Genomic DNA, 12,153 nt, shown 5'->3' with positions numbered 1-12,153 from the left:
AAAGTAGATTCTGACACAGTTAACATTCGGAATGCATCCGCGCATTTAATTTCGTTTTTCACAAAAATTTTATACAGGTTCTTTGATCCATCTTTTTGAATAGGTAAAAATCGAAGACGAGCCGAAAGACGTGTAAGCAAAACAGCTGTCAACAATTAGCTGAACATTCAAAATAGCCGAACTCGTCGGCATGAGTGCGAAAATTCCAATATACGTAACCTGTGAAAGTTCAAAATTCGCGATACTTTTTGAACACACCTCGTATTTGAGTACAACATGAATTAAAAGAAATTCATTTAACAAACCGAATCAACGCTTGTGATATGCATCTTAAACGCAATGAAGCGCAAAAAACCACTTCAAAGGCTGATATTCACCAAAAGAAGATTATGCTGTCAGTTTGGTGGGACTGGAAGGGTGTGGTATATTTTGAGCTGCTTCAGAGCAACCAAGCGATTAATTCGGATGCCTACTGCCAACAATTGTTCACTAAGTTCAGTGTTTTGCAAATAAAGGCCAGAAGTTCTTCTGAGCGCGGAATAATGAATTTGCCGGGAAGATGGCAAAGGTTATCGAACTAAATGGAATAAATATAATTGATTAAAGTGCAGTCTAAGTTTTAATAAAAATATATTTACTTTCCTTTAAAAAACCGGCAATTTCTTTCCGGGCAACCCAATATATGTATGCTGTCTTCGTAGCTGTTCGTTCCCCCGACAGTCGGTTCTAGGTTACCTAAAGGACGCGGATTTATATCCGGCCAAGGACTGTTCTCATATATACATGGGAAATGCTTATGCTGCTACAAGAACAACCTGCCGTTGTAGCTGAATGAGTTGCTGGGTAAGTTCCACTCGGAAGTGCACAGGTTTAAATCCCCGAGCATGGTATTGCATGATATGATATAAACAGTGTTTTCTAATAGACAATGGCGAACCTCCAAAGGCATTTCTGCCAGGAAAAAAGCTCCTCATAAAAAACCATCTGCCGTTCGCACTCGGTTTACAACTGTAGACCCCTTCATTTGTGGAACAACATCAAAACTGACGCCACAAACAAGAGGAGAAGCTTTGCGAACCGATCGGCTAGAATAGCAACGAAACAGATCCCAAAACAAAAATTTGTATTCGCCTTGATGGGGACAGCAGGTGGCGAGACAAAACTCGCCAGAATATGCGAGCTCCCACATCTCGAGATCACGATAATTATTAAGCACATGTATTTAAGTAGAGGTGAATGCGTATGGGGTATTCATTCTTAAGTTTAGAGCGTTAACTTGTAAACGAGTTGTAATAAAGTAAAGTAAATTGTGTTGCCATTAATTTGCGACTTTTGTTTGACAATCAATTAATCGAACTCTGAGGGATTATGGTGAGATTTTTATTTGGATTTTAACGAAACGAAATTTGTAACAATTGATATCAGAAGTGGGATTGTTGAGTAAAGAGAAATGGCAACGTTAAGTGAGCATAAAATTAAACATCTTAACAAAGAATTGAAATAGCGTGGGTTGTTATCTACTGGAGAGAAAGCGGAACTACGAGCACGGCTGAGCGAGCCTATGGAGGCATTGGGCGTCGATGTAGACGAACATGTGCTGCAGTGGAAGCTGAGGAATTATCGACCAAAGTGAAGAGAAGGCAGAGCCTACAGGACCATCACCAGATATAGACATGCGAGTGATTATGGCTGCATTTCCGAAAGTTTCACAAATGTTAGAGGATAAGTCCGCAACTGGGAAAACAGGACCCACGTATATCCAAGTTAGAAGCTGAGAAGACACATATGAACTCGCAAATGGAAACGATTGAGACTAAAGTAAATGCCGTGAGTTGCAACTGGAAACGATTGAAGCGCAGATAGATGCAGCAAAGACTTGCCTCTGTGAACTAGAATTTAAGCTCCAGTTGAAAACAACAACAACAAATCTTTGGAGTATTACAAAAAACGCTGCTACATTGGATGCCTCGCTTAAGGGTCCCGCCTCCGAAGTACTACAGGTAGTTCCCGAAGCCGATCGGGGTAGCGATAAGTATCTGATAGCAGCAATAGCACTTCAACCATTTCACCTATCTACATCTGCGGTGTTATAACTGCGGAAAGACCGGACATATGGCACACAATTGTATCAAGTCAGCCCAGAAGTTCGACGTGGGCGTGTTCGTCGACATTGTGCGCTAACATCGGATAAATCCCTAAGGAGGCTTTGCACGAAATTGCAGAGGATTCTGGACAAAATCGATGACTGGTGCATGATACAAGGTTTTTCCGTTAATCCGAACGAAACCACCATAGTCTTCTTTACGAGAAACGGAAACTGGATGGACTTAGTCTTCCAACACTGAAAGGTGTGACACTTGGTCTTTCCGATAAAGTTAAATATCTAGGAGTAATCTTGGATAAGAAGCTGACTTGGGAGACACACGTTTCACTGAACCCTTTGGTAAAACCTGGGGTCTGAAACCTGCTGTGGTCCTATGGATATATACAGCACTTATCATACCAATCATCACTTACGCATCTGTGGTCTGGTGGCGACGGAGCATGGTTAAGTCCACAATCCGGGAACTATAAAGGCTGCAAACATGTATATGTGTATGCATCACGCATGCCATGAGTACAACCTCTGGTGATGCCCTAAAGGCCGGCGGTCCAATTAGATGTCCTAAATTCAGTAGTTTTCGCGAAGCGTTGTAGGATGAGAAAAAAAACACTTAGCCAAATGAAGTTTTGGGGATAGTTTAATATATATTTGAACTAAAAAAAAAAATTTGTACAATCTCCAACAATATATTGTCAGCCGAGTTATCAATAGATTCCCAGAGCGCCTTGCCACTGAAGTATCCAACTTCTGTACAAGATACAACTTGCAATTTTCATCTGAAAACAAAAAAAAAAAAAGATTATTAATTTTGATGTAATTATCTTCGATGTGAACTAAGAAAATTGGGAGAAACACGTAAAATTCGAATTTTTGGGGAAGGTACAATAGAAAAAAAAGTGGTTTTTCAAGGAAAAAAAAACTCTTCAACTGGGTAAAAAAGTCGCTTAAAAAAAGTTTTTGGATGTTTTTTTTAGTTCAAATAGAAGAGAAAACGGGGAAATCCCCATTTGTTCTCCCGCCCCTTTTAAAAAAAGGGGTATAAGGGGGGGTAGAGGGGTGTATCCCCATCTTAAAACTGAAAACAGAACCTACCGGAGGCTTATAGTTTTTAAGTTATTTGAGTTTAAAAATTGTAAAATTGACCAAGAATCCTCCTATTTTGGTTGCTACAACCAGCCGAAGTGCTGCCAGACATCGTATAAATAAACAATTTTAGAAGATAATAAATGAATAGAAATACAAAATTTTACAAATTATTTCTATATTATATACGTCTATTCATATATATATATATATATATATATATATATATAGGTATATTTATGGATATATGTATATATTTATATACATATATATATTAATGCTTGATTTTCAGTAAAGTATGTTTGATTGTATGCATTTTGAATATATGATATATATATATGATATATATATTTTTAATTCCAAATTTTCACTATATTATGAATATATGATGTATATATATACATATACATATTTAAAAAAAAAGAAAAAAAAGCGCCGCAGGCGAAAATTTGGAATAAAAAATCGCGCGATTTTTAATTCCAAATTTTCACTATATTATACATATATATATTTAAAAAAAAAAAAAAAAAGCGCCGCAGGCGAAAATTTGGAATAAAAAATCGCGCGATTTTTAATTCCAAATTTTCACTATATTATGAATATATGATATATATATATACATATATATATTTAAAAAAAAAAGAAAAAAAAGCGCCGCAGGCGAAAATTTGGAATTAAAAATCGCGCGATTTTTAATTCCAAATTTTCACTATATTATACATATATATATTTAAAAAAAAAAAAAAAAAAGCGCCGCAGGCGAAAATTTGGAATAAAAAATCGCGCGATTTTTAATTCCAAATTTTCACTATATTATGAATATATGATATATATATATACATATATATATTTAAAAAAAAAAGAAAAAAAAAGCGCCGCAGGCGAAAATTTGGAATAAAAAATCGCGCGATTTTTTATTCCAAATTTTCACTATATTATGAATATATGGTATATATATATACATATATATATTTAAAAAAAAAAGAAAAAAAAGCGCCGCAGCCGAAAATTTGGAACAAAAAATCGTCTATGCTGTCCACAGTATTTTTGCGTAAAACTTTCTTCTGCGTAGGCGGCCTTCGGCCGCACTTCAAAAAAATAACCCTCATCAGTCCAACTCCGGCTACGCAATCCACAGTATTTTTGCGTAGAACTCTTTTTCGCGTGGGCGGCCTTCGGCCGCGCTTCAAAAAAATAACCCTCATCAGTCCAACTCCGGCTAGGCAATCCACAGTATTTTTGCGTAGTACTCCTTTTCGCGTGGGCGGCCTTCGGCCGCGCTTCAAAAAAATAACCCTCATCAGTCCAACTCCGGCTACGCAATCCAGAGTATTTTTGCGTAGTACTCCTTTTCGCGTAGGAATTTTACGTGAAGCTGAACTGTATTTCGAAAATCACATCGATATTGTATTTATATATATTTATGAACTCGATATATACACCTTAGAGGTTGTAAACCCCCATTCCCTCATTATTCTAACAAAAAAGAGTGTGTGGAAATTATGTTCCTATGTTGCTTCGTTTTCAATGGCATTCTATTATTTTTTTTATTTTTTGCTTCTGGCAGCACTCCATTCAGCCATGCTTTTCAGTTAGCATATTTGGAGTTAGCAACTTAAAAATGCAATATAAATGGTTAATTTGTGGTATAAATAAATAAAAAGAGTTAAAAACGTATGTGTATGTTAATATAGTTTCAATATTTATTAAAATAAATGTGATAAATGCACTTATTCTATCAAAATTTGGTGAAGATAAAAGACAAACTTTATCAACAAATAACTTAAAAACTATTATTAACAGAATAGTGTTGGTGCTAGTTTTAGCAAAATAAGCACGAAGTGAACATCTCCTGTGAATTTCATTGAAAAATTCGTAATATTTCTCTCAAAAGAAGTGATGGGAGAACACATGGGGTCGGAGCCGAGAAAACAATACTGAAGATAACGCATTTTGAATGAAATGGATAGCTCGTTTAGGTTTTTTGCAATCGTGTACATAAGTTAGGTAAAATCGTGAAAATGAAAAGCCGAGAAAACGCGCTTCAAACTACAACAATAAGCGCACGGTTGCTCGACGCCGCACTACGCTCGGCTCTGTAGCTCTGCAAATACTTGGAATTTAACTCTGAAAACTTGTGTCTCATGTTCTTGAATATCTAAGCTATTGATTTCAGGAAAAAAAAAATCGATTTTTTTGACCTTTTAATTGGCCCGCCGGCCTAAATGCTATGCTTGGTTTGCTCCCCTCGGATCTTAGGATACAACAGGAAGCAATAAAAGCAATGTGTAGACTATATAAATATGGTTTCTGGCACGAAGATGGAACTTCGGGACACAGAGAAATCTTGAAGATGCTATCTGAGCAGTATCCACTGCTTTTGGCACCCAAAGACGACCTGATACCCACAGTTTCATTTGGAAGGAAATTTGATGTCAGATTTCCATTGCGTGAGCAATGGAGCAATCCAGAATGCATGCAGGATGGATATTTTCTTAACCGATGGGTCCAAGAATGAAATAGGGTCTGAAGCCGAATGGTACTTAAACGATAGTAACAAGTATCACTATGCTATGGAAGAAACGGCAACCGTTTTCCAAACGGAAGTTTTTGCCATCTTGAAAATAGCCGAATGGCTAATCGAGAGGAGATGAATCGGGAAACAGATTGGAGTTTTCAGTGGCAGTCAGGTTGCACTGAGGGCCCTGGTGAACGCGAGGCAAACCTCCAAGATTGTTTAGGAATATAAGAAGATGCTTAATTCTGTCGCAAGACAGAACAGGCTTGTACTTATATGGGGTCCAAGACACTCCGGTGTTCAAGGAAACGTAATTGCCGATGAATTGGCCAACCGTGGATCAGCGGTTCCCCCACAAGGGCCAGAGCCAATAATCGGAACCAGTTCCGCAGGAATCATGAATTGGATCAGCGATTATGTAGGCAATCCACATAAAGAGCGATGGTCCGGTCTAGAACGCTGCAGAACTGCAAAGTGTTTTGTGACAAATCCGAACAGAAGACTGTCAAACTTTCTACTAAAACATGCAAGAAAAGACGTTCGGTTGATGGTCGGTATCATTACAGGACACAGCCCATGGTGTCAACATATGACCACCATTGGAATCATTGTGGACCCAATGTGCCTGTCGTGTTTGGAGGAGGCGGATAGCACTGAGCACTTTCTCTGTGAGTGTCCTGCTTTTGCTAGAGCACGGTTACGAGTTTTGGGTTCCGTTATCGTAAAAATGAGTAATATTCGTTCTCTAAAATTGGAGAATATTTACAGATTTGCCAAAGAATCTGGAAAATTCTCACAGGACTAACTATCTCTGTTTCTGTCTCTATTCTTTCCTATTTCTTTGTCTGATACTTTTCTCCTTCCTTCCTTGACTATCTTCCCTCTTTCCAGAGCTTTAAATACTATGGGCTTTTTAGCCTGAGTGTTTTTGGAACCACCAAATCTCCTGGTGCTCCTTGGCTCGACCTTTTCAAATTTCAAAATATTATCCTTTGGTCACCCACAATAACACTCATACTGAACGAAAACCTTTTTGTCTTTTTGATTTGAGATACCTATGAGTCCCGGAATCCGTGTCGCCGGCGAAATACCTTTTTTTTCACACACTTGTCTAATCAGTCGTTGGTCAGAATGTAGACTGTGTTGATTTTTTTCGTACATCAGCCCCACAATCTCAGCTGGTTCCGCCAGCCGATCAGCTGATTCTTTCAAATCCGCTGAGAGCCAGTTAACGGTCTGATATTGGCCACACCTTCCGAATTTTTTGCACTATGGCTTTAACCGCGCTAATTCGGTTAGAGACTTCGGTGTTTATCTAGACTCTAAGTTCGGATTTATCAAACGGAACCCCCAAGAACACCCGCTGACAATAAGAAGTATATTTGCATGCCTAGTAAATATTTTTGAGTACGCAAGCTCTGTCAGGGATCCTGGGTTCGCCATACATTCAGATCGATTGGAGGGTATTCAAAACAAAATTCACTAAACTTTCTCTTCGCAGAATGTTTTCTCAGGATACCGTGGCAACATAAAATCTCCATCGTCGAATTTTGAACTTACTGAGGCTTTCAAACAATAGACAAATTATGGATAATAGAATGGATTGACGTGAACTATTTTACCTCTCTTGCTTTTTAACATACCCTCAGACCTATAAGAGATAAGCCCATATATTACGTAAAATATGATATAGCTACTTATGGCTTGAATGAACCAATTCATAAGTTTACGTCGCTGATTAATGTTATTCCGGCACATATATGTAGGTGTTGAATTAACCAGAAAAATATTCGAATAATGGCTTTGTGAATATTTCAATAATAATTTTCTATTACCTATATGTAACGCAAAACATAAATATATATGCAGTTCTTTTATTTTATAGTTTTTGTGTGAATCTTTGAGAGTCAAGACCGCCACATCACCTTCTGAAAAAAACTGTTGGTAGGACAAGGAATTCCAAGTTGCCGCAGAAAGTAAAGGCTGCCCATTGGACCTCGCTACAATTGAGTGCAACGCGAGCGATGTGGGATTGCTACCGAGCACTGCGAAAGGAAGAAAATCGTTTTACCCGAATAAAGAAACGAGAGACCAAATGCGAGTGCAATGCACAAGCAACAGCTACGGGATGTCTCCTGTAGTGGAATTCACTAACGTAATTGAACTATATTCGCGTTGTTATCTTTCCTTAACCCATCTCATAACAAACATCGATAAGACAAAATTAGCAGTGTTCACAAGTCGACTATTGTAAACAAGACAACAACAATTTTAGTGCGGTTAGCTCAACGAGAAAATAAGAATTGGTGGTTTCAATTAAAATGGTATTACATAATCAAAAAGTTATTTTAAAATAGCCCGAATATGTATTTCGACGTTTGTTGTGGGATGTGACAATCGTTTCCATTTGTGTGCATGGGAGTTCCAAAAACATTTTCGGTTAACTCCAGACGTGGTTGAGGTCCTCATTTCTCAGTTTGACAGTCATTTTGGACTTTCCGGATTAACAGCGATTTCGAATGAAAACCAGGTAGATCTTGTAATCTTCCAGTTTATTCAATTCTAAATTCTGCTTTTATATTACTGGGTTCTAGTTGAACTGATTTATCAGGGAGCGATGTTAGCAATGGCCCATAGGTATATATATTTATATATCAGTATATAGGTACTTAATATGAAAAAAATTCACGGTTCACCAAATATTTTTGTATTCGTTAAGAAAAATGGGCGTATGGAAAACAGCTCAAGCGCGTGAGGGAATATGTGTAGGGCTCGTTTTATGCAGCCTTCTCCTATGCAGGTATTTTGCTTTTGTAAGTAGATACAATATTTGGAATATCAGCTGGAGGGCCGCAAATTTTATTGTATAAATAATGATCAAAGGGATATATTTTTATCAACATTTACGGATAAAATATGTATGCAAATTATACTCATTTTTGCGACAAATTTCACTTGTTAACCAAGGAGTGGGGAGCTAAAGAAAATCGCATTGCAGTGATTGCATTACATAAGTGTGGTTAAAGTGCAAGTGAGATTTACGAATTGCTGAAAAAATTTAATATTTGGAGAATGTTTGCTTTCACTTGTTAACCAAGGAGTGAGGAGCTAAGGAAAATCGCATTGCAGTGATTGCATTACATAAATGTGGTTAAAGTGGAAGTGAGATTTACGAATTGCTGAAAAAATTTAATATTTGGAAAATGTTTGCCTTAGGTATGAGGGTCACAGTCTGGCAAACGCAAGTCCTTGTAATACTTAAACAAGTTGATTGGATAATTTGCGTTAGAAGTGAAGGAATTAAAATCAGGATCTGTAGCGACAGCTAAGCTAGTCTAAGGGCCTTAGAAAACGCTCACACCTCGTCAAAATATGCTCGAGAATGTGAGCTGAGGCTAACCTCTGTTGCAAGGTGGAATGAGCTTGATTTAGTGCCGGGGCACTGTTAGGGTGGTAGCAAAATTCTTTCTAAGACAGAGGAGAAAGCTACGAGCACTGGCACGGCTAAAGATCGGGACTCTATGCAATCTGGTTTGGAGCACGTACGATAGTGCAGATCATTTTCTTTGCGACTGTCCGGCTTTCGCCAGATTTAGATGGTATATTTTTAAGTCGAACGTATTGAGATTTGACGAGCTACATTCTCTTTCCCTCTAGAAACTGCAAAGATTGGGCAGTATGTAAACGAATAATGAGTCCTATACACACCTGTCCATTTTTATCCTTTAAATACTATAAATTGGTCTTAAGGGGGAAGTCTACTGTGACAAGGGAAAAAACAGGCTTATTTTCCGGATTTTATTTCTAACAAAATATTGCTCGTACATAAAATCTATTTAAACTCTTATCTTTATTACATATTTAAGTTTTTGAAAAAAAAATTTTAAGTCAAAATATTCAAAATGGCCGCTGTGGCACTTCTGCAAGCGCAGGTCCGCTTTTCTTAGGTGCCTAAACGGTGTACATGAAATCTTACGTTTCGGTGATCTAAAACAAAAAAACAAAATATTGTTATATTATCATATACATAGTATTGACTCTCGTCTGACGTAGGATTATGTCGATAAAAAATTTTGGCGTTGAAAAAAAAATTCTTGAAATTTTTTTCTTTTTTTTTGCCTAAAATTGATGTTACTATTGTTTATAACAATTTAACAAATAACGATATCAAAAAAATCCTATGTCAGACGAGAGACACTATTACAGAGAATATATAATTAAATTTTTAAGCTGATTCATTTATCAGAACTCGAGATATCGTGTACACCGTATACAAAAACTTAGTTTCGAGAAAAATGCGTTTAAAGTTTCAGTTTTCAGCGTTTAAAGCTTTGGAGCGCTTCGGGAAAAGGTCGAAATTTCAACGAAGAAAAATTTAGCCAGCTGTAACACATATTGTACCTTATTTAAGAGGGTTCAAAGTATTTTTTAAGCTAATAAAAAAAAAATCGATTTTTTGAAAAATTCACAGTAGACTTCCCCCTTAGGTGCTATGAGCAGTGTTGCTTGTGTGCTAGGAAAAAAATGTCCACCCAATTCTACCCTCGTCACTGCCGACAGCTATGAATCTGAAATTGTACACCTTCATTAGTACATTGAACCAGCATTAGCATAGATAATAATATCAGCCTTGACTTGGCGCTGATGAGGTGGCCATTCAAGTTCTCAAGAAAAAGACTCTGTCCAAATGGCACCGGTTAGTACGTCAGGCGCTCTTTGATAAATAATAATAAGAAAAAGTACTGCAACTTCTTCTAGTATATTTAAAAACTGAGTAATATTTGTATAAATAGTGCTATTTGAATACTTACTTCATCCCTGTATTTAGTGACGTATATATAGAGCTCTTTCAATGCCGCTATCATGTCGAATTCATCACTCTGTTGGACTGATAGTTGCTGCATAGCCGTGTTCATTTCCTGATCACTTATCTGTGGCAAACGTGAGACTTCGCGGTAAAATTGTTTAACCATCTTGCGGTACTGGGGAATGTCCTTTAAAAAATAAGAGATTATTCAAAAGTTTTTCACTTCACTTTCGAAACAAACCTTTGCAAATAACAATTTGTTCGATGGTGAATCTTTACCCAATCTATGTTCCGTTGTGGAACATGCGTCCATAAAAGTTTGCGCTATAACACTTAGGCATGAATCCAATGTTACTGTCTTATTTACATCAAAAATGAAATCAGGATTTTTTATAAAATTGACCCAAAAACGCAAAAGTAAACTGTTTGATTTCCAGGCATGAAGAATTTCCGTGTCGACGAACTCATGCCTTCGCACCGCTTCATCAAGAAGATCGAATAACCATTTAACAGCCGGTGGTAATTCCTCATTTACTGTTAGTATCGTGGCAAAAAAATCGTCAACAAATTTTTGAATTGTTCCCTTAGCAGCCAATAATCTTGTTAAATATACTTCAGGTATAGTTTTGTTTACACGTTCACTAGTTGCATTGCAAGCAGAAGCAGTAACGTTTCCTCCAGAAATTACAGAGTTTTTTATATTCATATAATGATCAGCCGCTACTGGTTTTACCAGATGATACACTCTCGGCTGCTGCAACCCACTTTCGATGTCGTTGTTAATAATAATATGAGATTGGGAATTGTTTATGTAATAAACTACAAAAAAAATAATAATTAAGTGCACCACATGAAAGTTACAAATAATTGTCTTACAATTATGATACGGTGGTTGTTGTTTGCTATAATGTCTGTTATAACTATCACCTTGACGTGCTATTAGAGACATTACAGCTGATTCCTTGACACCGTAATGCGCAAGTGTATTGAGACGTTTCCAACCATTTATCGTTTTGGTAGTTAGATCTTCATCCTGCAAAGTTAGGTGGCCGCCACGGCCATGACGCCATTCTAAGTCGACTTCATGCACTGATGGTCGGCAAGAAAATGGCGTATTTTTAAATAGGGCATCTAATATTTTTGATTTGACTTGAGAAATAGTATCCCAATCGAGCACTTTGCATTGAACCTTCTCATCAAGGTCATCCTGAACAATATGCAGTACCACAACGGAATGTGGAATTTGCTCGTGCAATAAACGCTCTTCCGACAACGAGTATCGAGCCTCATGTGTTATAGCGTCTACAAGACCTTTTTCGATTTGATGTTTAATTGCTTTGAAAAGTAGAAATAGACTCGAACCAGCATATTCTTTTAAGTAATCGTACATGCAAATTGCCATGTAATTTGTAAGCATTTTTTCTACAACACTTTCTGTTCGTCGTAGCATTAAATGTGGATGCTTCCCCACCACTGACTTATCTACTAACCGTAGCAATAAGCATTTTAAAATCTCCGTCGCATATTCCATTTTGTTCATCAAAACTATCGTTAACAGCGAAGCAACATTAACTCTACACAAGTACAAAAATTCCAATATATCGCATTCAACGTTACTAATAATGCGTTTCACAATATGAC

The 12,153-nt window shown here is 37.2% G+C and overlaps 1 protein-coding gene across 5 annotated transcripts in view; it reads right to left on the bottom strand.

Annotated features, from left to right (window-relative positions):
• LOC128870469 (plexin-B) overlaps positions 1-12,153 on the bottom strand; it is a 197,162-nt gene that overhangs the window by 118,981 nt on the left and 66,028 nt on the right. For 4 of the 5 annotated variants that reach the window (XR_008455384.1, XR_008455383.1, XM_054113141.1 and 1 more), the window contains exons 8-10: positions 11,389-12,086; positions 10,754-11,331; positions 10,517-10,699 (exon numbers count right to left, since the gene is read on the bottom strand). Coding sequence is in view for 3 of the 5 variants with exons in the window: in XM_054113141.1 (XP_053969116.1) it covers positions 10,517-10,699; positions 10,754-11,331; positions 11,389-12,086 (1,459 nt within the window). In the remaining 2 variants the exon portion in view is untranslated. Of the gene's footprint in view, positions 1-9,536; positions 9,693-10,516; positions 10,700-10,753; positions 11,332-11,388; positions 12,087-12,153 lie in introns of those variants that run through there. The other variant, XM_054113142.1, reaches the window with a different exon arrangement.

The sequence above is a fragment of the Anastrepha ludens genome, chromosome X (assembly GCF_028408465.1).
Source record: "Anastrepha ludens isolate Willacy chromosome X, idAnaLude1.1, whole genome shotgun sequence".
NCBI classification, from domain to species: Eukaryota; Metazoa; Arthropoda; class Insecta; order Diptera; family Tephritidae; genus Anastrepha; species Anastrepha ludens.
This window is presented reverse-complemented; position numbering and strand designations above follow the sequence as displayed.